The 26,754-nt window shown below is 48.2% G+C and overlaps 1 protein-coding gene across 1 annotated transcript in view; it reads right to left on the reverse strand.

The window, feature by feature from the left end:
- The window catches only part of cemip (cell migration inducing hyaluronidase 1), a 247,262-nt gene that overhangs the window by 103,757 nt on the left and 116,751 nt on the right, over positions 1 to 26,754 (reverse strand). The window contains exons 2-10 of the mRNA XM_085968878.1: positions 22,460 to 22,621; positions 17,585 to 17,722; positions 17,097 to 17,238; positions 16,361 to 16,597; positions 15,912 to 16,091; positions 12,699 to 12,769; positions 10,867 to 10,962; positions 3,598 to 3,719; positions 1,094 to 1,241 (exon numbers count right to left, since the gene is read on the reverse strand). Coding sequence (XP_085825004.1) covers positions 1,094 to 1,241; positions 3,598 to 3,719; positions 10,867 to 10,962; positions 12,699 to 12,769; positions 15,912 to 16,091; positions 16,361 to 16,597; positions 17,097 to 17,238; positions 17,585 to 17,722; positions 22,460 to 22,565 — 1,240 coding nt within the window. The 5' untranslated portion in view covers positions 22,566 to 22,621. The remainder of the gene's footprint in view (positions 1 to 1,093; positions 1,242 to 3,597; positions 3,720 to 10,866; positions 10,963 to 12,698; positions 12,770 to 15,911; positions 16,092 to 16,360; positions 16,598 to 17,096; positions 17,239 to 17,584; positions 17,723 to 22,459; positions 22,622 to 26,754) is intronic.

The raw sequence follows: 26,754 nt of genomic DNA on the forward strand, positions 1-26,754 counted from the left end.
GTGACAGGGCGGGGGTTACAGGAAGTAAGCGTGACAGGGTGGGGGTTACAGGAAGCAAGTGTGACAAGATGGGGTTACAGGAAGTAAGTGTGACAGGGCGGGGGTTACAGGAAGTAAGTGTGACAGGGTGGGGGTTACAGGAAGCAAGTGTGACAAGATGGGGTTACAGGAAGTAAGTGTGACAGGGCGGGGGTTACAGGAAGTAAGTGTGATGAGATAGGCATTACAATGCGCAGGTCTGATAAAGTACAGGTTACAGGAAGTAGGTGTGATGAGATGGGGGTTGCAGGAAGTAGGTGTAACGCTTACAGAAAGTGTACCTTTTGGCACTATTGGATCTCCTATGGCACTGCTCACAGGAAGCAAGGCATTGTTGGTGGGGGGGTGGGGTTGGGGTTCGAAAGACCAAGGGTAAGGGAGAAGTCAGGGGCTCAGAAGATCAAGAGTCATGAGGTCATGAGGTGGGGAGAGGGTCTGAGACTCAAGGTGGTACACTTACGACCTTACTACTACTAACTGACCTTCAGACGAACCCACTAACTAGGTTGTGGAAGATGGCCCAAAACCACCCCAGTGGCGGTCCACAAATGGTTTGGGTATCTACGCCCAAGCACTAGGCTTGAAGCCAGACCATTTACTACAGAGAAACGGAAACCGGGTGCATAGGGATCGGGTGTGCTGCTGGCTGAGGCCCAGGGTCTGGTCGAGCGGGTAATGAGGTGCGGCGGTCCCGGGTAAAACATGTGACAAAGGAAAGTGGGTGAATGAACAAAATGGCAACTGGACCTGGGTGACTTCCGCCTCAGCATCACCTAGTGACCAGAGATCTGCAATTACAGGCGTGACGAGCAAATGTTGACAGTGTTTTTCCCATTATAAAATGACTCAGAAATTGTGGTGAGCAAGTCAAGACGTGATATATTATAGATAGATATATAAAGGCTCCGTAAAAACAGTACAGAGGTGAGTATAATATGGGTGTGTTAAGAGAATATTGCTCACAGTAATTTCCAAGCTCTAGTTATGCCTGTTACGATACGTTTATTTAGAACATAGCCATCAGCTACAAGAGATACTCAGAGATAGAACAGACCTGGTTTACCACAAAGGAAGCGCACTTTGTAGTTATGGCAGATCCCATTAGCTTGGTCTTTATTACGGCACACAAACCCGTAGTCTTGATCGTACTTATGGAACACCTCTGCTGTTAGACTGGCCGGGATTCCATCAACAGTAGCAGCCTAAAGCATAAAGAACACTGTCACAAACACATTTCTGTCGGATTTCAGTGGACAAACTCCTTCTCTCTCTCTCTCTCTCTCGCTCTCTCTCTCTCTCTCTCTCTCTCTCTCTCACTGTAGCTCTGGCTGAAACTCCACAGCAATGGCATAACTGGCCAATGCCGTTGCTTCTCCAGGCTTCCTGCCATTCCTGAGTTACAGTGCGAGGTCAGGAGAATCCCTCCGCAGACAACTTTACCCAATTGCTGCGCTTTACCGTCGAGCAAAAAATACCAACATTTTGCAAACTGCCACTGGCCCAATTTATAAATTTTAATCATATAATACATACAGGGTGGGGTATGAGGAGAGATTGGGTCGATTGGGCTTATACTCGCTGGAGTTTAGAAGAATGAGAGGGGATCTCATTGAAACTTATAAAATTCTAACAGGACTGGACAGACTAGATGCAGGAAGGATGTTCCCGATGGTCAGGGAGTCCAGAACCAGGGGTCACAGTCTAAGGATAAGGGGTAAGCCATTTAGGACAGAGATGAGGAGGAATTTCTTCACCCAGAGAGTGGTGAACCTGTGGAATTCTCTACCACAGAAGGCAGTTGAGGCCAATTCATTAAATATATTCAAGAAGGAGTTAGATATATTTCGTAAGGCTAAAGGGATCAAGGGATATGGGGAGAAAGCAGGGACAGGGTACTGAGTTTGGATGATCAGCCATGATCTTATTGAATGGCAGAGCAGCCTCGAGGGGCCGAATGGCCTACTCCTGCTCCTATCTTCTATGTTTCTATGGGTGAGGGGGGGGGGGGGGTTCAGGGTAGGGAGGGCCCATGGAGAAAAATGCTTTGCTTGGCTTCAGAAAACTGGATATTTTGGGCTGGGCGATTCGAATATGCCTGGCGGAGGCTGGACAGGGAGGTGGTTTTAATCTCCCACGTTACTTACTCGCCCTGGAGCTGCCCAGTTGTGATTCTAACCTGCTCCAATGGGCAGGCAGCAAGGACACCTGCCCAGAGCTGGCGGGGTCCTTCTTAGTATATGCATGTCGGGTCCGGATGATGTCATTGGGACCCGACTGCAATTTTAACTCGCCGACCAGAGCAGGAAGTGGCAGTGAGTTTCCCTCTAGCCCAGCCCGACCCAGCCCGGCAGGGAAATGGATCAGGGCTGGAAGAGGCCCAAAAAGTTAAGTTGTTTAAACTTATTTCTACTTTCCTTGTGTGGCCAGGAGTGGCCTCGGTCTCAACAGCCGATTCCACCACTCGCCTGGTCGCTGTGGGCTGCGCGATTTTCCACCACTTCCCGTCAATTTCCCACCCAGAACGCTGGGATTAAAATGAGGGCCTGGAGTCAAAATATCCCTCGCCTCATTTTCTGGAGCAGCGGGTGAGCTTCTAACTCACCCCTTGGCTCACCCCTCAAAAACGAAGTTAAAATCGGGTCATTTACTTCTTAATCCTGGACACGCTGTGGAATAAATTTCTGCAAATCTTACAGCAAGACTTGGCTTTAAATCTAACTTCTGGTATTCGTCTGCAAACTTAACTGGGGGGAAAAAAAGTTAATTTCTCAGCATTCTGACATCCTCAGCCTCATGCAGAAATCAGTTTTGACATCCTGAAGAACTCGTGGCTAGAACCTCTAATTGGTGCTGTTCACATGCAGAAACATTGCTGTGGGCACTATTTTTACACAGGCCTGAACCCGTTTATACCAAGATTGTTAGTGTCGATGTAAAAATATCACACACAGGAATGCAGCATGACTGGGCAAGGTGCTTCACCGATCAAAATTTGTAAATAAACATTTTAATGGAAAACGCTATCCAGTGAAAAACAGTGCCCTGTTTACCCAGGGAAACACTTTTTAACTATTAACTTCAATTTACTGTATCTCTCAACAGATGCAAACTGAATCTGGTGTGAGTGATAAAAACATTCAGCTATCATTCAAAGAATTTAGACTCTCAGAGTACAGTCCTGAGGGTTTACCTGTATATCGATTGGATTCTCACCGAGTACAGTCCTACGGGTTTACCTGTATATCGAGTGGACTCTCACGGAGTACAGTCCTGAGCATTTACCTGTATATCAATTGGACTCTCACGGAGTACAGTCCTGGGCATTTACCTGTATATCGATTGGACTCTCACGGAGTACAGTCCTACGGGTTTACCTGTATATCGAGTGGACTCTCACGGGGTACAGTCCTGAGCATTTACCTGCATATCGATTGGATTCTCATGGAGTACAGTCCTGAGCATTTACCTGTATATCGATTGGACTCTCATGGAGTACAGTCCTGAGCGTTTACCTGTATATCGATTGGATTCTCACGGAGTAGAGTCCTGGGCATTTACCTGTATATCGATTGGACTCTCACAGATTTTTCCAGGAAAAGCAGTTCTCAGCTCTGACAATTTTTCCCAGTCCCCCGATCCTCGCTCATCGTCCCGGTCAAACCAGTCGGTCCATTCCACATCTGCAGCCAAGTAACATCAAAATGTTGGAGTAGTGACTGTAAGCCCGACAGTGGAATGATACGTATTTTAACAGATTAAGAATCCTGCGCAGCATGCTGAACGCCACGCCCAAATTGTTGACCTGCCTTCCCACTGCAGGAAGCTCGGTTCCCGGCGCGCTGATTTGTAACGTCTAACCTATAATATTCAGACAACTTTGTGCTACTGTCATTGGCATGGAAGCTTGGCCCTGTTATACCTGCACTCCTGGTCCAGCCATCACTGAGCCGATGATTCGGTCAAACTAGTCCTAAAATTACAACAGTCTGCAGCGTGTCCCTGAACTCGACTATCACGAAATAAGCAGGACCACCTTGGAATTCTTCCTACGCCAGCCACATAACTACTGGAGCCGCAAGAATCCCTGTTATGTTTAAGTTTAGAGTGTGCTTTCCTGCCGGTTAATTGCTATAATCCCCTTCATATCAGTCACAAACGGTATTAATCAGGCTGGGAACTGAACGCCAATCCATTGGAAAACAAACCCAAAACAAGAATGCAGTTAGGCTTTAAGTTCTGAAACTCCTGCAGCTTTGAAGCAACAAGTTCAGAATTTTATGACTGCAAAACCTGAGGCATAGTTTAATGTGTTTCGCATTGTCGGAGAACATTAAGCTGAATGGCAGTGAGTTGAATGTGCATCTGTGGAGCTCTAAGCCTAATAATTGTGTATGCAGTCAGCAGTTTTTATTATCTCTGATATTTTTTTATATTAAGGAGAAGTCAGAGGCTGTATTTCCAAACAAGAACACCATTTTACATAAGCCATTTGCTATCTCAGGCACTGCACACAGCTCCCACAATGTCTAGTGCTATATACATATATAGAGGCATAGGTAACTACTCGGGACTTGAGCCCACAACCTTCTGACTCAGAGTGCTACCCACTGAGCCACGGCCGAGACCCGAGGTAGTCAGGAACGTTGTGCGCCCCCCTCCCCATCCAGCTGTAAAGTATTGCCACTGTGCGGGGGCCCCACTATAGTGGCTCGGACTCTACGGGCGCGATCTTGCCAGCCCTGGGGAGGCAGGTTTGGAGATGGGACTGCTGGGAAAATGGCAGAATCTGGAGGCGGGTGCCCATCCCACCCCCAACCCGCCTCAGGTGCCATCTTCCCAGGAGGCGGGTACCCGACCTGTGCCGGGTCCCATCTCCTGGAGGCGGGAAGGGGATTACAGCCACTTAACTGCCTGTTAACAGGTAGTTAACAGGTAGATAAGAGGATTATCCCCATTTTGCCCACACAAGTGCAGGCTTCCCGAAGGCTGCGAACCCCGCCATGGTCACCGAGGCGAGCAGTGGGTCTGCGGGGGTCGGAGGGGTGCAAAAGTGCGTTGTGAAGGTAAGTGATGGGTGCAAGTGTGGAGAGGTCAATATGGGAGGGGAGTGCAAAGTGTTAGAATGTAGGAATGGTCTAATTCCTATCAAGAGAATGAGGTCAACTCAGGCGATCAATCAAAAGATGTTTAATGTAAAACTAACTGAGATTTAACAGACAAAAGCAAGAGAACTACGGATACAGGTCTTAACGGCTCGAAGGCTCCACGAGGACTGCCTGGGCGGTCCCGAGGACGGCGTCATGACGTCGTCACGTTTTTCCTGCGGTTGGGGGATCACGTGACTAACGGCATGACGTCATCGCGTTTGCCCGCGCTCTTAAAGGGACCGCGCTCTGTACATGCAAACAGTATATACAAAGATACAGATTCAGGCTGTAGCTAACAGATCGTTAAAGGGAATTATGTACAGTTGTTCAGAGTCCCTTAGTGGCAATGCCACATGCGCCCCCCCCCCCCCAGAATTGTCTTTAACGGGAAAAAGTCAAACGGCGAGGAGGCATAACAAGCCTGTCAGAGCGACTTCTGTACTCCTGAAGTGGAAGCTGCTGGACGGCGGGCGGGCTGGCGGGTGGTTGCGCTTGTCCTGGCACGGCAACTGTGGGCGGTCGACCACGTCTTGGCGGCTGTGCGGTCTCGACAGGACGGTCAAGGTCCAAGTGTGCCGGTTTCAAACGATCAATCGAAATGTGGTCCGGTTTACCCCCGATATCCACTGAGAAACTTTTGTCTCCTGCCTCTAGCACGTGGAAAAGGACCAGTGCAAGGGGCCTTGAGCGGATCCCGATGAGCGTCATGGCGGATGAACACATATTCGGCGTTCTTCAGCTCTGCTGGGACGTGTGAGGTCTGAAAGCCGTGATGCGATGTTGGTACTGGTGCGAAGCTCCGGGCTGCCTCTTGGTGGCTGATGAGTTGGTCGGATGCGGACCATGGCTCTATTGGCGTCGGAAGAAAATCTCCTGGTACTCGCAGTGGCTGACCATAGACGAGCTCTGCTGAGGACGAGCGAAGATCTTCCTTGGGTGCCGTGCGAAGACCCAAAATGACCCACGGTAGCTTGTCCGCCCATCCCGCGCCTTGGATGCTGGCTCTCAGTGCTGCTTTCAGTGACCTGTGAAAGCGTTCGCATAGGCTGTTCGCCTGTGGATGGTAGGCGGTGGCACGATGTAGCTTGATGCCGAGTCCCTGAGCCACTGCGTTCCAGAGCCCAGAGGAAAACTGCGGTCCCCGGTCTGAAGAGATGTCCGCAGGTACACCGAAACGGGCGACCCAAGAGGATATGAACGCCCTGGCTACGTCTGCTGAAGTGGTGGATGACAGGGGAACTGCCTCTGGCCATCTAGTGGTGCGGTCTACCATAGTTAGGAGGTGGGTAAACCCCTGGGAAGGTGGAAGTGGCCCCACCAGGTCTACATTCACGTGGTCAAACCGTCGCTCCGGTACTGCAAAGGTGGCCAATGGAGCCTTGACGTGACGCTGCACCTTGGCCTTTTGGCAGACCACGCAGGTGTTGGCCCAGTCGTGGACAGCTTTATGCATGCCCCGCCAAACGAACTTGGACGACATCAGCCTTTGGGAGGCCTTCATTCCGGGGTGTGACAACCCATGTATGGCGTCAAAAAGTTTGCGGCGCCAGGCGACCGGCATGATAGGGCGAGGATCTCGTATGGAGATGTCACAAAGCAGTGTGGTACCTGCCGCATGGAATTTGACATTGGCCAACTGGAGGCTAGAGACGCTGGTTCGGTAAGCCTGCACTTCTGGATCCGAGGCTTGATCTGCAGCCATGAGGGCATAGTTGATGCCCAGCTGGACCGCATGAACGGTTGCGCGGGAGGGGCAATCTGCCACCAGGTTGTCTTTACCGGCCACATGCTGAATATCTGTAGTGAATTCGGAGATAAACGTTAGCTGACATTGTTGTCGGGCTGACCACGGCTCGGCGGTCTTGGCCATGGCGAAGGTTAGTGGCTTATGGTCCACAAAAGCGGTGAAAGGACGTCCTTCCAACAAGAACCGGAAATGGCGGATGGCCAGAGAAAGAGCCAGCAGCTCCCGGTCAAAAGTACTGTACGCCCTTTCGTTCCGCCGCAGTTGATGGCTGAAGAACGCCAGTGGTTGCCACGTCCCGTTTACCCACTGCTCCTGTACGGCGCCGATGGCGTAGTCTGACGCGTCGGTGGTGAGGGCGATGGTGGCTCCTGGCAGCGGGTGCGCCAGCATGGTTGCATTCGCCAAGGCGACTTGTGTCGGCGAACGCTCGGTCCATGTCAACCGTCCAGCTTACCGGATCCTTGCCAGACTTGCCTTTGAGGGCCTCGTACAGGGGCTGCCTGTGCAGTGCTGCCTTAGGCACGAAACGGTGGTAGAAGTTTACCATGCCGAGGAATTCTTGCAGGGCCTTTATATTCTGTGAGCGTGGAAAAGATGATACTGCCTCCACCTTCATTTGCAAAGGAACTGCTCCCTCCGAGGTGATGTGATGCCCCAGGAAATCAATTTGCTGCAGGCCGAACTGACACTTGGCCGGGTTGATGATCAGGCCGTGTTGGCTGAGGCACCGAAAAAGGGTGCATAGGTGACAGATGTGCTCCTCCTTGTTAGGACTGGCGATGAGAATGTCATCCAAGCAGACGAAAATGAACTCGAGGTCCCGTAGTACGGAGTCCATCAGTCACTGGAAAGCCTGGGCAGCGTTCTTCAGACCAAATGGCATCCGCAGGAATTCGAAAAGGCCGAATGGGGTGATGACCGCGGTCTTTTGGTCGTCTTGCGGGTGCACCGGGTCCTGGTGGTAGCCGCGGACAAGGTCGACCTTGGAAAAAACGGTGTTTCCTGCCAAATGGGCAGAGAAATCCTGGATATGAGGGATCGGGTATCGATCAGGAGTGGTGGCGTCATTTAGTCGCCGATAGTCGCTGCATGGCCGCCAGGCTTTGGGACAATGTGGAGAGGCGAAGACCAGGGACTATTCGACCGGCGCATAATCCCCAGGCGTTCCATTGTAGCGAACTCCGCCTTCGCGACCGCTAGCTTGCCAGGTTCGAGGCGCCGGGCCCGTGCGTAGACCGGGGGGCCAGTGGTGGTGATGTGGTGTTCCACACCATGTTTCATGGCCGTGGAGGAGAAGGTGGGTCTGGTCAGGTCTGGGAAATCGCCTAGCAGGCGAGTGAACTCATCCGGAGTCGGGAAAGCACAGGAGACGGTGCGCGACATGGCAGTACTGCGATGGCAAGGGATACAGTGAAACGTGGCCGCATTGATTAACCGTCGGTTCCTTACATCGACCAGGAGGCTGTTGGTGCACAAGAAATCCGCACCGAGGATGGCTTGAGACACCTTGGCCGTAATAAATTCCCAGTAAAACTGCTGGCCGCCAAAGCACACCTGGACCCGCCATCTGCCGAAAGTCCAAATAGCCCCGCCATTAGCCGCTTCGAGGGAGAGGCCGTGCCTCCCAGCCTGTACATCAAGAGCTGACGCGGGTAGAATGCTACACTGCACCCCGGTGTCGCATAGGAATCGCCGACCGGAGAGGGAGTCGGTGATAAACAGGAGCTTGCCTGAATTTCCGATTGCCATCCCAGTCGCGGGGCACCCGTTAGACCCGTTCTTCTTTTGGCAGAGTTGCTGTTTTCTTTTTTTGGGCGAGAAGCTGCAGGGAGGGCAGTAACATCTTGCTCTCGCGCCAAACCGGGCATGGTAGAAGCACAGCCCCGCAGGTTGAGGAGCTGGGGCGGCATCTGTGGGGGATGGGCGCCTCGTGGCAGCGCAGTACTGCTGCGTAACCGCAAAGATCTTGTCCGCTTCGGCAGCAAGCGCTGCGCAGTCTGAGACTTCGGACCTGGCCAGGGCAGCTTGTACTTGCTCCGATAATTGGCTGAGGACTAGCTCCCTAAAGAGGAAGCATTCCGGTTCGGAGCCCAGGAGCGTGAGCATGTGGCTCATCAGCTCAGAAGGCTTGGAGTCCCTGAGCCCGGGCATAGCGAGCAGTCGGCGGGCGCGCTCCGACTTCGTGAGCCCGAAAACCTGTAGCAACCGCGCCTTGAGTGTTTCATACTTGCGGTCGTCCGGGGGGTTCTCAAGCAGGCTGACGATCCGCGAGGCGGTGGAGCTGTCAAGTGCAGAGACCACGTATAGGTATCGGGTCTGATCCGCAACGATGTTCCACAGCGCGAACTGGGCTTCGACTTGGATGAACCATGAGGTCGCCTGTCGCTCCCAGAACTGTGGCAGCTGCAATGCAACGGAGTTTGCTTCCATGCTTCGTTCCTTCTGCGAAAATTGTTCGCAAAAGTCGGGGTCACCAATGTAGGAATGGTCTAATTCCTATCAAGAGACTGAGGTCAACTCAGGCGATCAATCAAAAGATGTTTAATGTAAAACTAACTGAGATTTAACAGTCAAAAGCAAGAGAACTACAGATACAGGTCTTAACAGCTCGAAGGCTCCACGAGGACTGCCTGGGCGGTCCCGAGGACGGCGTCATGACGTCATCACGTTTTTCCCGCGGTTGGGGATCACGTGACTAACGGCATGACGTCATCGCGTTTGCCCGCGCTCTTAAAGGGACCGCGCTCTGTACATGCAAACAGTATATACAAAGATACAGATTCAGGCTGTAGCTAACAGATCGTTAAAGGGAATTATGTACAGTTGTTCAGAGTCCCTTAGTGGCTCTGCCACAAGAAAAAGTTTACTTACCTTTGTTTCTTCCTGCAAGCTTCAATCGTTGGGGATGCGGAGAGTCTCGCATCTCACTAGCAGAGATGACAGATGGCTGTTGTATTCTCCGGTGCAACAACCATCTAATTTCTGCTAAAAAAAGAGGTTTGATGAGCCTTGAATACAAGAACTCATCAAACTACAGAGAATGTCAGTGTTTGACAGCTTCAGTTTGACAGATGAAACGTCATACGCTGACGTTCTCTGTAACCGGCTTCCCCTTAATTGGCCTGCTGAGCCCGCTGGGCAGGCTTAACAAGGTCAATCAAGGAAAAATAGCGTGGGTTGGCCAGAAGTCGATGGAGGCGGGGCTAAAACCCTCCAAAGCTCCCCATTGGCACAATCCAGTCCTCCCATGCAGGTAAAAGGGATGACTTTTTAAATTTTGCAGCCTCAACCTTCAGTTTCCCTCAGAAATCCAACCTCAGTCAGACATGGTCCCCACTCTGGCTATTTGCCAACTTGAGCATGATATCTGGATCGTGCTGTAACAAATGAAACAGTTCATATTCTGCAATTGTTAAGGACTTTGAAATATGAAGCTATGTTTAGAAACACAACAACAACAACAACTTGTATTTATATAGCACCTTTTAATGTAGTAAAACGTCCCCAGGTGCTGCACAGGAGCGATATCAATAAAAACATTTTTGACAGCGAGCCACAGATGGAGATATCAGGACAGGTGGCCAAAAGCTTGATCAAAGAGGGAGGTTTTAAGGAGCGCCTTAAAAGAGGAGCGAGAAGTAGAGAGCAATGTTCTCGCTAAGGTGCCCGTGCGCACGGCCACGCAGTAATCTGAAAGGCCCCGCGCCGGCCGCTCACCGGCTTTTACATTGTTAATACCGCTCATGCGCAGAAATGTAAAGGGACCGCGCATTAAAAGAAACAGGCCGCGCAGAACAAAGTGCAGCTTAAAGGGAACATTGATAGAGAGGCGGAGAGGCTTAGGGAGGGAATTCCAGAGCTTAAGGCCAAGGCAGCTGAAAGCACAGCCACCAATGGTGGAGTGAAGTAACCTTGAAGCTATCTCATTCTTACCTTGTACCCACTCACTCGTTGAACCAACAGTAAAGTGATGTCCGTCAGGGGACTGGAAAAGTTTGAACACTTTCGCAGCAGCAGATCCTCTGGCACCTAGGGGATTACCAACAACATGAACTAGATTCAGCTCAAAATGATCTTTCTAGCTCCTAAAGGTAGATGGAGATTTTCCTTTACGTTAGTTCTTTTTAATAAAAGTTTCAAAGGCAACTAAATTCTTCCAAGAAATTTCCTTACTAAATATTCTGGAGCAATAGACCCTGAATGTCCATGGGGTTCTCCTGAACTCCCACCGTAACTTTTCAGTTCTGGTCGTTTCTCCAAGGGTTGCGCCAATCTTGTGCCAAAGTTACAGCAGGAGCTCGGTGGAAATTCAGGGGCAGAATGTGCAACCTCGCAAAGCTCCAGCACAGAGCGAGGGCGGCTTGGCGAATTGGGACTATGGTGTCTCCAACCTGTGCTCTCATATAGCGAGGCTCCACCTGATCAGTGGAGTCTGGCCATATTATCCCTGTGGTATTTTGCGGATATAACCGGGAGGCCGCGACTGAGCGAGAGATTAACACTCTGTGGTGAACCACTGTTTGTATTCCTGTTTGTCCTGTTTGTATTCCACTGTGTACATGCCTGGACATGCCTCGGCTGACTCCTCCCACAGGTCCTAGTATAAAGGTGACTGCTCCCCAGCCCTTAGTATCATGGACCAGTCGACCACGCGAGGCAGACCTCCATTCTGTTGTTAATAAAAGCCTTTGGTTACTCTTCTAACTCTCAGTCTTTTATGAGTAATTGATAGCGCATCACACTCAAGGTTAAATTTTACGTTTGCACCTCCCTTGGGTGGCGTCTCACCGCCAGGGGACGCCATCCGTACACCGCACGCGCACGTCCACAATTCATTCATTTTAATGAATAGACAATGATGCACAATTTACATGGAGTTACATAGAATCCACAGCACAGCACATCTAGAGAGAAGAGCCCCAACCTATTCAGCCTTTCCTGATAAGTATAACCTCTCAGTTTTGGTATCATCCTTGTGAATCTTTTTTGCATCTTCTCAATGCCTCTATATCCTTTTTATAATATGGAGTATCTCTGGATTGGTGAATCTAGGCCATTCGGCCCAACTGCTCCGTGCTGGTGTTTATGCTCCACACGAGCCTCCTCCCACCCCTCTTCATTTCAGCCTATCAGCATATCCTTCTGTTCCTTTCTCCCTCATGTATTTATCTAGCTTCCCTTAAACACATCTGTGCTCTTCACCTCAACCACTCCCTGTGGTAGCGAGTTCCACATTCTCACCACTCTCTGGGTAAAGAAGTTGCTCCTGAATTCCCTATTGCATTTATTAGTGGCTAGTTTATATTGACGACCTCTAATTTAGGACTTCCTCCCAAATGGCAACATTTTCTCTATGTCTACTCTATCAAAACCTTTCATAATCTCAAAGGCCTCGATCAGGTCGCCCCTCAGTCATCTCTTTTCTAGAGAAAAGAGCCCCAGATTATTCAACCTTTCCTGATGAGTAGTCTTCTCTGTTCTGGTATCATCCTTGTGAATCTTTTTCGCACCTTCGAGTGCCTCTATGCCCTTTTTATAATATGGAGACCAGAGCTGTGCACAGCGCTCCAAGTGCGGTCTAACCAAGGTTCGATACAAGTTTAAATTTCCTTATGTTACAACCACGGGGGGAATGTAATCGGAAAATTTAACCTTCGATTTTTTTCAAAATCAAACACAAAACTTGCCAGTTTATAAAGTCTCGTCCTTTATCAGTTCAAAGTTGATTATAAGAAGAAGAATATAGAGTGTGTCTCCTCGGTTACCTTGATAAATAACATGATCCTCGGCGGATGATTCAGGGGAACCTTGAACTGTGACAAAGCTCCAAGGATGCCTTTAAATTTAAATTAAAAGAGCTTGTTGTTAAGGTAGATCTTAAGTGGGCACAGGCAACACACTATAAAACGACTCGATCAAAATAAACATCAGAGAGCATTGCAAACCAATCCTCTCAAAGAGGCCTTTAACATTTTAAAAATAGAATATATAGAGAATACAGTCTAATATTAACTCGAATTGCATTAAAAAATTCCTGTTTTATTCCAATTCTGACATATCTTCCGTCTCAAGAAATTTAAACAACCATCAAAGTATTAAACCAATGCTCCCCAATTAGTGGAAATGTCTTTGGTGAGGGCAAGCTGTCTCTTACAGCTCTATTTCCAGTCTGGTGTATCTCATCTCCATCTACCCCATTGAAGGGAACTATCGGATTATATTAATTAAATTATTAAACCTTACCAGTCCAGACCCTGTGTCACATCACCTCCCGTCATAGACCACTTTAATTCGCTGATGATGTGATTATACTGGGCTTGCCGTCCGCTTGCACTGTATCTCTGCATCGGCGAGTCTGGGCAGTCTGAAGTAACACGGTATACGATGCCCCATACTGCACGTTGAGCAAGTACAGGTCCACAATCCCTTATCCGAAACCCTTGGGGCCAGATGTGTTTCGGAATTCGGAATTTTTCAGATTTCAGAACGGTAGGGGTATCTGCAGCTTTTTGACATTTTCACAGTGAAATTAAACTCAAAATCACAAAATAACAAAAAATATCAGCGAGCAGCAGACACGCATGTGGCTGGTAGCAGCGCGGAGACACAACTGACGCCTCACACCTGCGTGGGTCAAGCATCGGCCGCGTCGGGTCATGTTTGGCGCCACTCGGGTCATGTCGTGCACACGAGTGACGCTCCACGAAAAAACTTTCGGTTTTCAGAGCTTTTCGAATTTCGGATAAGGGATTGTGGACCTGTACCATTAACACTGACACAGAGATACAGGCGCCGACACTGCGCATCACACACCACTCTGCAGCCTCAAGTGGAGGGTGAAGGAATGGCAGGGATACTGAATAAGTGCTTCCCTCCGTTTTCACAGGGGAATTTGAATATTGGGATGGTAGACCCACCCGAAGTGTGTGTAGAACTGTTAGTGGGGATTCTTATTCAAGGAGAAATTGAACCAAAGAAGTGACTCAATTTTAAGGTAGACAGATGATTGCTCAAGTTTCAGACCTCCATCAGTGATCGGGGTTTGGGAGGATAACGAAATTGATTCACAGATGATACTAAACTAGGTGGCGCAGTAGAGTCTGATGAAGAAGCCAAGGAAATTCAGAAGTACCTAGACACTATTTGCAAATGGGCAGAACTACAGCAGATAAAATTCAATAGAGATAAATGTAAAAAATCTGGAGTTATCCAAGGCAGACTGTGATGGGGCAAGCGTAGGTTTCTACTGAAGGGTGAGCTGGATGGGCTGAATGGCCTCCGCCTGTATATATCGCTGCGATAGTCTTTAAGGCCAGTGACCTATTAAATCCCACTCCAAGTCTGGCCAATATAGCAAGGGAAGCTAGGCTTAAATGGGAGGGGAAATTACTGAATTAGATTCGATCTACCCCAATAAATAAACACGGATTATTTTCACGGTGTTCTGGTCCCTCTGCGCATGCGCCCCCCGTTTAGTACTGTGCGTGCGCACTCAATACGGTCGTGCATGCGCAGTACCAAACGGTACGGTGGCTGCGGTCTGCCTGGAACGCTTTCCTTGGCTCCGGGCGGACACGGTCGGGGGATAGGATGGCCGGTGGGGGGCTAAAAAGAGGGATCGAAGGGAGAGGAGAGGATCGAAAGTGGGGGAGAGAGGATTGAAGTGGGGAGGAGGAATCCAAGGGGGGCTCAAGGGGGGGGAAAAGGAGCTCGGAGAGGGGAAGAGGAGATGGGAGATGGGGAGAAGGTCTGGAACTCGGGGGGGTGGGGGGGGAGCACAGTGAGAACAGTGGCGGGGGGGGGGGGGGGGCGGAGAACGCGATCCAGATGGGAAGATAGATCACATTCTCCTGTCCTCTGTTAGGCTTGGATCATGTTCTTCTGCCCCCACCCCCTTTAAACCTGCACCACGTTCTCCCGCTCCTCCACCCCGCAGACTGCAGCGGCTTAAGCAGGCAGCTCATTACCACCTCTCAAGGGAAACTAGGGACGGGCAATAAATAAATACATTTTTTTTAAATGAGAGCGTATTCAGTGTTGGTCCTACCAACATGCATAACATTACATTGATTGATGTGTTATTTGCCGGACTCGACTATTCCAATGTTTTCCTGGTCAGTCTCCAATCTTCCACCCTCAATAAACTTGAGCTCGTCCAAAACTCTGCTGCCCGTATCCTCACACGCAGCAAGTCCCGTATCCTCACACGCAGCGAGTCCCGTATCCTCACACGCGAGTCCCGTATCCTCACACGCAGCGAGTCCCGTATCCTCACACGCAGCGAGTCCCGTATCCTCACACGCACTGAGTCCCGTATCCTCACACGCACCGAGTCCCGTATCCTCACACGCACCGAGTCCCGTATCCTCACACGCACCGAGTCCCGTTCACCCTTCACCCCTGTGCTCGTTGACCTACATTGGCTCATGGTCCACCAACAACGTTCCCGCTAAGCCGTGCAGCCGCGCAGCTGTCTGGAGGTCCCGCGCAGGCCGCTTATCGGCTTTTGAACGGGAGATTTTGCGCAAGGGCGAAATTTTGAATGGGGCGCGCAGCCAGTTAAAATGGACTGCGCAACCAAAAAAAGAGGGGGAACATTGTCCACCAACACCATGATTTTAAAATTCTTATCCTCATGTTAAAATCCCTCCGTGGCCTCACCCCTTCCTACCGCAGTGTGAGCACTGAGTGCTCCTAACTCGGGAGGGTGAGCCCTGTCTGTTCTCTGAAAGCTGTAGTGTTAGCACTGTGAGCTCTGGAACCTGCCTGTGACAATGACTGGATCAAATTACACATTGCAGAGATCTTGATTCTGATGAAGGGTCATCGACCTGAAACGTTAACTCTGTTTCTCTCTCCACAGATGCTGCCTGACCTGCTGAGTATTTCCAGCATTTTCTGTTTTTAGTCAATCTTATTTTATGTTTATGATTTTTTTTTTAATAAAAGAAATGGTTTTCATTTTTAAAAAGCTTTACCTGAACCCCAGGCGTCTGAAATACTTGCTCCCCAGCTTCGACAGCGCATTCTTGGCAAAGTCATCCAGCTTGGCTGATCCCTCATCATTCACAGCCACAGATATTATCATGCCTTCCGCAACTCTGTCCAAGTACTCGGCAAGACGCTTACTTTCATCTTTGCTTTTATAGGTATCAAACCTGGGTTTTTAAAAAAAAAAAAGCACTTAATTTTTCATATGTCAATTACCTTGAGAGCAGCCAAGAACAGCACATACAGAACTGAAACCCAACAAGCAGCTCATCGCCGTAATAAGTACAAGCACGCCGAACAAGTGAACCAGCAGATGTAAAATCAAGGCCGTGCATCACAGGAGCAGCAGCAGCAGTTTTCAGACCCTTTCCCACGGTGCTGCTGACAAGATGGACAATCTGGGCTAAGAAGCTCAACAGGCTAGTTTCACACACACCTGTCTGAGTGGACGACCTCGCCAAGCCAGTTAATGACATGGACTATGATGCCTCGATGGCCCCAGCTTCTTTCAAAGTAGTAGCCACCCTCACTCATCCCACCAGGATGGAGGGTGTTGTTCAAAAAGGTCCAGGACAGTTTTTGGGCACCGTGAATTTCCAGCGTCCCTCCTCGACTAACTCCAATGTACTTCAATCCAAAGTAGCTGTGAAGTGCTTCTGTTTCTTCATCAGATCTACAAATGAAATATACCAGAATGAAACTTGTATCTGCATGTCATTCCATCCAAGAAAAAAAGAGATATTCTAGTTTTCATAAACTATACGAGATAAATTCGATGAATCCGTGCTCCAGACACGGTGTAATTTTGACCTTGAATGATAGTGTAAAACAGGCGATATCGATTCAGCCACCTGTTACACATCCCTCCCAATTTTGATTTCCATTGAAGTCAAGGCAAATTAAAATTGGGAGGGGTGTATAACGACGGCTTCATCGATAGCATCCATTTTACACCATCGCTCAAGGTCAAAATTACCCCCACACAGAGTTTTTGAGCTGGGGCGCATTTTTGGGACTCGGGTACAGAGGTCAGCATGTCCCACCTGATTTAACGGACAGAAAATCGTGCAGAGCGCGGATCTGCGCACCCAAGTTCCTGTTGTGTGCTCCTGACTCGCGAAGATCTGCACCAGGAGCGCTAACCTGTAAAATCTACCCCGCTTTCTATTTACCTTCCGTATAAAATGATGGTGATGTCTCTCTGAAATGGGCAGTCTTCACTGCCAACATGCAGCTCCCCGCCATCTTCAATCAGGATGTTTCGTGTACGAAGGACAATAGGTTCCTCGTCGCGGTCTGAAATGACCAGCTTGCCTACAGAAGAAGATAATGAACACGTTTACATCTGACCAGTGGTACAGATCTTATGCGAATCGTAGAACGTTACAGCATGGAATGAGGCCATTCAGCCCATCGCGCCTGTGACATAATTTTGCACAATAATATAGAAAATTCTGACAGGAAAAGTAAAAGTACAAAAACATGTCCTTTAGTGAAGAAAATAAATAATCTAATCCGCCTTTTCATTGACTATAATTAAATGAATCTTAAAGGGCAACAACCTTTTTTACCTCTATATTTATTACATATACATATATATTGGAACAAAATTTAAATCCACTTTTAATTTAAAGCCTTTAAACAAGTCACTAAGATGTACCTCCGTCAGAGATGTGAATAGAATGGACTGTAGCCGAAGAAGACAGCAGCAGTTTCCGATCACGGCCAATGGTCATTCGATGTTCCTTATTGTGGCCAGGATTCCACTGGTGGAGATCTGGATCCTGGTCAGGACAAGCTTATAACACAAAACAGATTGCCCTCAGTATAGAACCCATCACGCACAATACCGAACCCATCGCCCTCAATACAGAACCCGTCGCCCCCAATACAGAACCCGTCGCCCCCAATACTGAACCCGTCGCCCCCAATACTGAACCCGTCGCCCCCAATACTGAACCCGTCGCCCCCAATACAGAACCCGTCGCCCCCAATACTGAACCCGTCGCCCCCAATACAGAACCCGTCGCCCCCAATACAGAACCCGTCGCCCCCAATACAGAACCCGTCGCCCCCAATACAGAACCCGTCGCCCCCAATACAGAACCCGTCGCCCCCAATACAGAACCCGTCGCCCCCAATACAGAACCCGTCGCCCTCAATACAGAACCCGTCGCCCTCAATACAGAACCCGTCGCCCTCAATACAGAACCCGTCGCCCTCAATACAGAACCCGTCGCCCTCAATACAGAACCCGTCGCCCTCAATACAGAACTATGGGTTGATTACCTGGGTGAGAAGTGACTGAATGGCATTTATTCTGTTTGGCACTTAATTAATCACCTCTATCACATTTGGCACTTTGGTCTGCAGTGCGGTTAATAGCAGCTTCTGAGTCTGAAATGTCAGAATGTAACTGCTATAGAAGTTGTCTGAACGGTTTGAATGTTCTTCCGTGCAGGATGAACAGAGTGGGGGGACAATGTAACAAGGACCGTTAAGCAGAGTGTGAGCAAGTTCTCCTGGCAGGGTGTGAGCAGCTGAAAGGAATCGCCGAGCTATGAGCTGATCCCTCATATCTCTGACTGCAAGTCGTTGAAGGGACCCTCCTTCCTCACCTTTCCCCTACTCTTCCTCGTCTGACGAGGATATGCTGCTGCTGCCTTGCCTTCTCCAAGTCTTGCCCCATCCAGAATAATGTAGCAATAATGGTACCCATGATAAGTAGATAAAACTGATTTAAAGGGTTGAAAGGTCAAAAAAATGCAGTGATCTGGAAGCTGGAAACGCTCCTGGTAAACCAGACAGTGACAGGATCTGTGATCCAGTGAGCTGTAACTGAGAGCCCCTTTCACACAGCTTCAGGAACTCTCAAACACCAATCCCAGCAGGTTTTACTGGCGGGTCCGGGACTGGGTGGGGCTTCCGTGATTGAGTTAAAATTGTGTTGGGGGGGGGGGGGGGGGGGTGGGGGCGAGTACGATATCATCAGAGCACGACTTTGATTGTAATGAGACCCCCACCCCCCACTTGCCTGGGGCTGCCGCCTGTCCTGAATGTCAAAACTGGCGAGTGGGCGTGAACGGTGCAGGGGGGAGTCTGCAGACACGATTACACGGAGTTTGGGGGGGGGGGGGGGCGGTGGTGAGGGGGGGATCTCGTTGAAGCTTATGGGATTCTGGCGGGACTGGACGGACCGGATGCAGGAGGGATGTTCCCGGTGGTTGGGGGGGGGGGGGGGGTCCGGAACCAGGGGGTCGCGGTCTAGGGATGGGCCGTTTGGGACAGGGGTGGGGAGGAATTTCTTCACCCGGAGAGTGGTGAACCTGTGGAATTCTCTACCACAGAGGGCGGTGGAGGCCAATTCATTGAGTGTATTCGGGAGGGAGTTGGATATATTTCTCAAGGCTAAAGGGATCAAGGGATATGGGGAGAAAGCAGGGACAGGGTACTGAATTTGGATGATCAGCCATGATCGCATTGAATGGCGGAGCATGCTCGAGGGGCCGAATGGCCTACTCCTGCTCCTATCTTCTATGTTTCTATGTTTTTATGTTTAACCATCCGCCCGCCCTGTTCCCGACAGGCGGGCAGAGTTAAAATCGACTGTCTCTCTCTGTCTTCCTTGCTACATCCAAGAAGACTTGAGGCAGAAGCACACACATGCATACTGAAAAAGGCCAACATGCATTGATGCTGTGCTTACTGTCTGGGTACCATTGAACTTTTACTCCTTGGAAATGATCCGAACACGAGTGAGGGGAAGTAAATCTCAATTAGCAACAGTTGGCTTGGACAGAATTTAATTTCTGCTTTGCAGTTAAAATGGCCAATTGGCCCTTTTGAATCACTGTGGCGAAGTTCTAATCCAAAGATTGATGATAATTTTAACCTCTGTGTTTTTTTTAATTTTAGCATTCAGCAACTGAGTAAATAATCGTTAATAATGTATTAACAATTGGACAAAGAACCTGTGTGTATGAGGTGTAGTGAAATTATAAACCAGTGCCAAGGACAGAGAGGGCCTCCCACTCCCCAATGGTAGAACCTTTACACAATTTTCATGGATTTAAAAAAATCAGAATAGTTCCTTTCACAATTTTCTGGAGTTTCAAATGGGAGTCCTGTGTTTCAGGCACAAAAAGAAAGTTTCTACTGATGAAACCTCTGATTTCCCCACTGTTAAGTCTTTGCAAACTATCTCAGACGAGTAAGCCCTCTCATCGCCAATCCGAGAGAGGATGGAGATGTGAGTATAAAGTGGCGGAATGCTGGGAGTGAGTGGCAACAGGTGAGCTGCCCATGTTTAGTGATATTCGGAGCGTGCCTCCTACTGTGACAAAGCAGTAAAAAGAGCTGATGAAAAGTGAGAAAAAAGAACCAATTTAACTTATCAGCCTCGTTAAAAGGGCATTAATAAACTCTGAATGAGCATTTGGCTACTGCTGAGTCACAGCAAAAAACAAACATTCTACTCCAAGTAAGGCCTGCAGATCATGGGCTTAATAAAGGGGATGGAACGAACTGGTTAGATACTGACCTTTTACGTCTTGCACACGGGTTTAATCCAGCCCCAAATGATGGGATTACGTCTCCGCTGGCTGTAAGGGTGCTATGTGAAATGAATTTGTGCTGTCTCAATCAAGAGCCTACAGGACAAAACTGTCCCTAACTCTACACTGGTAATCTCGTCAGAGAAAGAGGGAGGAGGAGGAAGAGAAAAGGAGGAAGAACATGAGAAGGACCAGAAGGAGAAGGAGATTAAGGAAAGGACAGATCATATAGGAGGCGCGTGACTGACTTCGAATGCTACTGCAAGCAGTTGATGCGCAATAACAGAGTCAGCTACCTTAAGGTGACAAAATCAGTTCATGAGGGGTCACCATCTCACCGGAGAGGGTGTGAATGAGGTGTGTTACCTGGCCAACAAAGACCTGCAGGGACAGTCAACTATCTGCACTCTGTGACCCTCAACTCTTGCGTCACAAGGATCTACCCATTTGTTAAAGTTGATCTTCTGCACACATTTTTAGTGAAAAGAATGTTAAGCTCCAAGTGCTAGCATTAAAAAAAAATTATTATCCTAGTTAGGAGTGGCAGCAGGACAAAGATCTCATCCAAACATAGAATCCTCCAGCGCAGAAGGAGGCCATTCGGCCCATCGTGCCTGTGCCGGCTCTTTGAAAGAGCTCTCCAATTAGTCCCACTCTCCCCCGCATTTTTCCCCACAGCACTGCAAATTTTTCCGTTTCAAGTATTTATCCAATTCCCTTTTAAAACTAGAGTGAAGATTTGCCCTTACTGCAGCAATATCAGCATAAGAAAGAAAGAACTAGGATTGATATCGTTTTCATGACCTCAACACATCCCAAAGCGCTTCACAGCCAATGGAGTATTTTTGAAGTGCAGCCGTTGAAATGTAGGGAACTGTGGCCACCAATTTAAACACAGCAAGGTCCCACAAATAACAGCGAGATAAATGACCAGGTAATCTGTGTTCACTGATGTTGGTTGAGGGATAAATATTGGCCAGGACGTGGGGAATCTCACTGCTCTTCTTTGAATAGTGCTTTGGGATCTTTTACGTCCACCAAGAGGATAGACAGGGTCTCGGTTTAGCGTCTCATCCGAAGGACGGCACCTCCGACAGTGCAGCACTCGCTCAGCACTGCACTGGAGGGTCAGCCTGGACTATGTGGTTTAAATGACCAGGTGGGAAGTTTTGAGTTAAATTTATAGGGGGTGAAATTGGGTGCCTTTGCGCCTCCTGTTAGCGCCCCCGAGGGGGTGGTTAACGGGGCGCTAATGGCTTTGCGACCGGGTGCGGTGCCGACATCGACTCCCGCCATATTCGGCGGGAGTTTTGCGGCGTTGCGCCCCGATCTCCTTCGCCCACAGATCGTGACACCATCACCGTGCGCATCGCCCCGGTAGCACCCCGAACCCGAAATTGACTTCCGGCCCCTGCAGCAGCGCCGGGTGAAAACACCAACAGCTGCAGGAGGCATGCTTCGGGCGGCCGGCCTCTTCGGGGGCGATGATTGAAGACGAGGTGGCCGAGGCAAGTAAAAAAAAACGTACCTTTCTTGTTGCAGTTTTTTTCGCGGGTTCCTGCCCGCAATGAGTGCCGGGCTGATCGCGCGGGATCGCGGCTGCCTTGGTGGTCCAGGTAGGTAATTTCTTTATTGCAGAGCCTGCAGCGATGGCCCTTCCCTTTAAGGGAGGGAAGGAGCCTTTGAACGCGGCAGCGCTGCACGGCCCAGTGTGCAGCGCTGCTGAAGTCTCCGCCCCGCTATCCGACGTTAGCACCCTAAGAAAGAAGTGAAGCGCTTGATTTAGCGCTGCACCTCCCTCTTGGGTCACTAAAACTCAATTTCATGGTCACCGATTAGCGCCGAGCACTAAAGTTAGCACCCAAGCGATGTTAGTGCCCCAAAATGGTCGATACCGAATTTTTCCCCCATATGGTCTACATGGACCTTACGCAGAACTTAAGCACCACCGTTTACAATGAACGTTCCAATTTTTCACGTACCTGCAAATAACGCAGACAGATTGAGGGCTAGGAGCCACCCAATATTGCAGAGCAGGTGTATCATCATCATCATTTTCTTCGTGCTTCTCCTGGTTCCACAAGTCATGAAGTGTCTGGTCCTGAGTAGTTTCTGTTATTGGTCGACCATTCACGTCCAAACTTCTGTATAAAAACAAACAATTAAAAATAATTAGTTACAAAACCAGACTTTTAATGGGCTGTGCATGCTACATTGTATGGGGGAAGGTTATATAGGGAATTCTACTAAGTTTGGATAATACTGGTGTTTAAGAAAACATATTTAAAATTATGAGGCATCAGCTGAAAGTCTGCCGAGTGATTCTAAAACCCCATCACAGAAAATGCGTATTCAACAATACATAACAGCGCAGGCATAGAATTTAATCTTCATCTCTAACCCAGAAGGCTTCAATTTCAAGTCCCACATGAGGGACCCAGAGGTCACACTCCAGTGATCCAGCACTGCAGTATTAGGGACATTACACTGCCCTTTAGATGCACCATTAAGCCAAAGGCCCAGTGTTGGATACACACCAGTTGTAAAGAGCAAGCTCTCAGCATGCAGCCCTGGTAAAATTCATCTCCTCCCGCCTCAAGCAACGGATTTTCCAGGGCTCCCAACATAATTAAGAAATAGGTTGTCATAGTCAAATGCATTAAACAGGCGCTTGACAAAGCTCCTCCGTCCTTCCCTTCTCAATTACAAGCAGAAGGCACTAAACTAATTAAGATGTTCATCTCCCAAATAGTTCATACTCAATAGAACACCTTTCCATTACAGGTAGATGACTCACTAGCCCATTGCAAGGATCAAAATTAAGACACAAAGGAGAGTAAATTAGTTTATTTAGAATAAATAATAGAGGAGAGTGATGATGTATGGCAGGGTGTCCATTGTGTGGGCCCCGGCTCTCAGACCTATGTGCCTATAGTTCTTTTTTTGTAGGTTTGGAGGTTTGGAAATGGCTGTTTTTAGCATCATTGCCTCAAAATCACACCACCAAGGTCTATCAGTATCAGCAACTCAAGATATATGCCGATTAACGGTAACATGGAATTGAAGTCCATATTCGGCCTCTGTGGTACACTCCAGTGTGACCTGTGAGGACAGTCACTTGGGCACCCCTGAGATGTAGAACAAGCACTGTTGTACACAATGCTGCAGTAACCTTAGAAAAAGCCCATCGGAAACCCATGATTGCACACTTGAGAGTTTCGGCTAGGTGGCGCTGGGTTTTTGGGCACAATTCGCCCAAAATCGGCTAAACCAGCAAAGATCGCGGAATTTTAAGCGCAAATTACACTCAGTGCAACTCGGGTTTCCGCGATCTTTTGCGCCGGTTTAAAAATTATTGCGCTGGAAGCCGGCCCTGCCCACAAACCTGTCCACGCCCCCCCGGATCGAATGAATCACCATGACGAGTTTCCACTAATTGTACTCATTTGTGGGCCTTCGCAAAGGCTCTAAAAATGAAGCTGCTTTTTTTTAGTCGCAAGGACACCAATAGGCAGGTTTTAAAAGCTTTTGAATATATTTTTATAATTTACTAAGAAACTGATGACTCTACACCATTATAACTAAAAAACTATACTGAACCATTTGCTAAAGTCATTTTCAGTTATTTAAAACCAGGTTACTCTTGGGTGGTAAACTAGACTCTGATTAAAAATGCTTATTTTTTGTGATTAAACCCAGTTTTAGCTGTATCAATCAAACTGCACCAAGTTACCACTCTTAAATACATCAAGGAATATTCTTTTTTAAAGCAAAACATTTAAATAAACATTACATTTTAAAACACTTCCCGATGGCGCTGGTTCATGGCGGATTTTGCGTTCAGCGATATGCAAATGAGTTTGAGCGGAAAATTGAGGAAACAAACAATTCTCAAAACTAGCGCAATTCTGGGTGCAATTTGCGGCCAGATCGCTGATTGCACTCGAAGCGGAAACTCTACCCCAGCGTCTTTAATGTCGAAAGATATCTCAAAGTGCTTCACAGAGACGTAATTAATAAAAATGGAGGCTGAGCCAAAGATGGAGATATTAGGAAGGGTGACCAAAAGCTTGGTCGAAGAGGCAAGTTTTAAAGTAGAGTCTTAAAGGAGGAAAGGGAGGTGGAGAGGTGGTGGGGTTTAGGGAGGGAATTTCAGAACGTGGGGCCTAGGCAGCTGAAGGTACGGCCACCATTTGTGGAGCAAAGGGAGGAGGGGATGTACATCAGAGTTAGAAGAAGGGAGAGTTTGGGATAGGCTAGTCTGGAGGAGGTTACAGAGATAGAGAGGGGCGAGGCCATGAAGGGATATAAACACAAGGATGAGAATGTTAAATTTGTGGTTTTGGTGAGGAACATTTTTAAACATAGAACATAAGTTTGTTTGTATAGAAAACATCAATAGACTAGTAAAAGTCAATCATTTTGATCAGAAATTGAATTCTAAGGCAGACTATTTGGCATAACACACTTTACGAAATATTTCAAACACAGCACTGGAATTGTACACGTGGCTTGAGATATCACACGGTAAAAGCAGTTGGTTCATGACCTTCCAAAAGCCAGTGTAAAAATCTAAAGTTGACGAAAATAAGGGAGGTTGCTGGCCCTATGAATTTGCATTAATAGATTTCCGCTTGGCTCTCAGCAGGCTGGAGGCTACACTTCAGATCACCTTCCAGCTACACTGGTTCTGGCCAACTTCATCTCAGACTGTTTGCCGAACTCCGTCAATTGAGTTTCCAGAGAATGTACCATTCCATTCTCTTCATGCTCGAGGTTAAATGCCTTTATAAATTTCAGATTTTTAAAACTTGCCAAAAATGAATGCCACAGACACAGCCCAAGCAGTGGTGCCAGATTCGAACGTATTAGGTCACCCCCTCACTGACCCTGGGAAAACTGGGCAATCAAAAAGTAAACAAAGAAAACCTTTACACTTCAGTCTGCTCCTTCAGATTGCTGTCACTCTGGTTTACACAGCTTAACGGATTACATTACATGCAAAAAATAGTTCCAAATGCGGTAGAGTTTCCAAACGCAAAATTATTAAAGTTTTAAAAGTCTTACTTTTCAGCGGGAAACTCCCTGATTTTAGACAGTAAAATGTCTCCAACATGCAAGGGTTGTCATTCCATGGGGGCCTCCAGCTGGGAGTTTCATCTGCTGGCCGTGTCGATCGGCACAGCACAGGCACACTGCCCTCTGTCTCCACACTCACAGCTGGCAAACCAGACTTGGAGTATTGGCCCTCCCTCGAACCCAAGGTAAAGGTGATTCAATGTCAACAAAACACTGCACTGCCACAGGCTGCATTAAAAAAAGACTTAAACACATCTAAAGTAAAATATGATACACGTGCTGAGTGGGTCATTGGGACGATAGCAAAATACTGCAGATGCTGGAAATCCAAAATAACAGAAAATGCTGGAAAAACTCAGGTCAGGCAACATCCGTGGAGAGAAAATAGAGTCAACGCTTCGGGTCAAACCCTTTGTCAAGACCGGAAAGGCACAGGAAATGAAATAGATTGAAAGGCCAGGCTGGGAGAGAACAAGAGAGAAGTAAAGAGATGTTACATTGGGATAGTTTGGGAAAACATGTTCTTACATTGGCTCAGTGGAGGTAAATACCACAAGTGTGCTTGCTAAACATCTGCTATAAATGGTACTCCTTTTGCACGAAGCGGTAGTTGAATGTGAACTATGCGTCCAATCAGGAGCTGCAGGCTGCTGAGCGAGCCTTTGTCTAGTGTGCACATAAATTATTAACAAAGCTTCTCTCTTGTAATTAAACTTGGTGTGTAATGGGTTTACATTGAGGCAAGTTACAAGTTTAAGTCAACACTTTGGTTGATTTATAGCCGTCACGTAAATGTCCTGCAGCAATAAGGGGGGGGGGGGTTCTGTGTTCCACGCACTCCTTTAATTTTAACTTTCTAACATCCAACTTCAGGCATCCAAGGGCTGCAATATAGAAAGTGGCTGAAAGCATCAAAATCAGTGCCATACACAAGACATTAACGGTAACACTTCAGGCAATGCGGCACAGACTAAGGTTATATTGGTTCTGTATTACAGTTCTGTAAGCTACACCCACTCTTTAGACTTCATGATTATAATTTATGGCGTCTCTTTAAAACCAACTAGTTTTTAAGTGTCCCTATTTTAAGAAATGGGAAAGTGCGGTCTACAGAGACCATGGTTAAATCAAATCTAATAAGGTCCATACAATAAAGCAGCTGTACTTGTACCTCATTCATTACAGAACAGAAGCCGTG

The sequence above is a fragment of the Somniosus microcephalus genome, chromosome 27 (genome assembly GCF_052327205.1).
Source record: "Somniosus microcephalus isolate GS21.2 chromosome 27, FLI_Smic_1.0, whole genome shotgun sequence".
NCBI classification, from domain to species: Eukaryota; Metazoa; Chordata; class Chondrichthyes; order Squaliformes; family Somniosidae; genus Somniosus; species Somniosus microcephalus.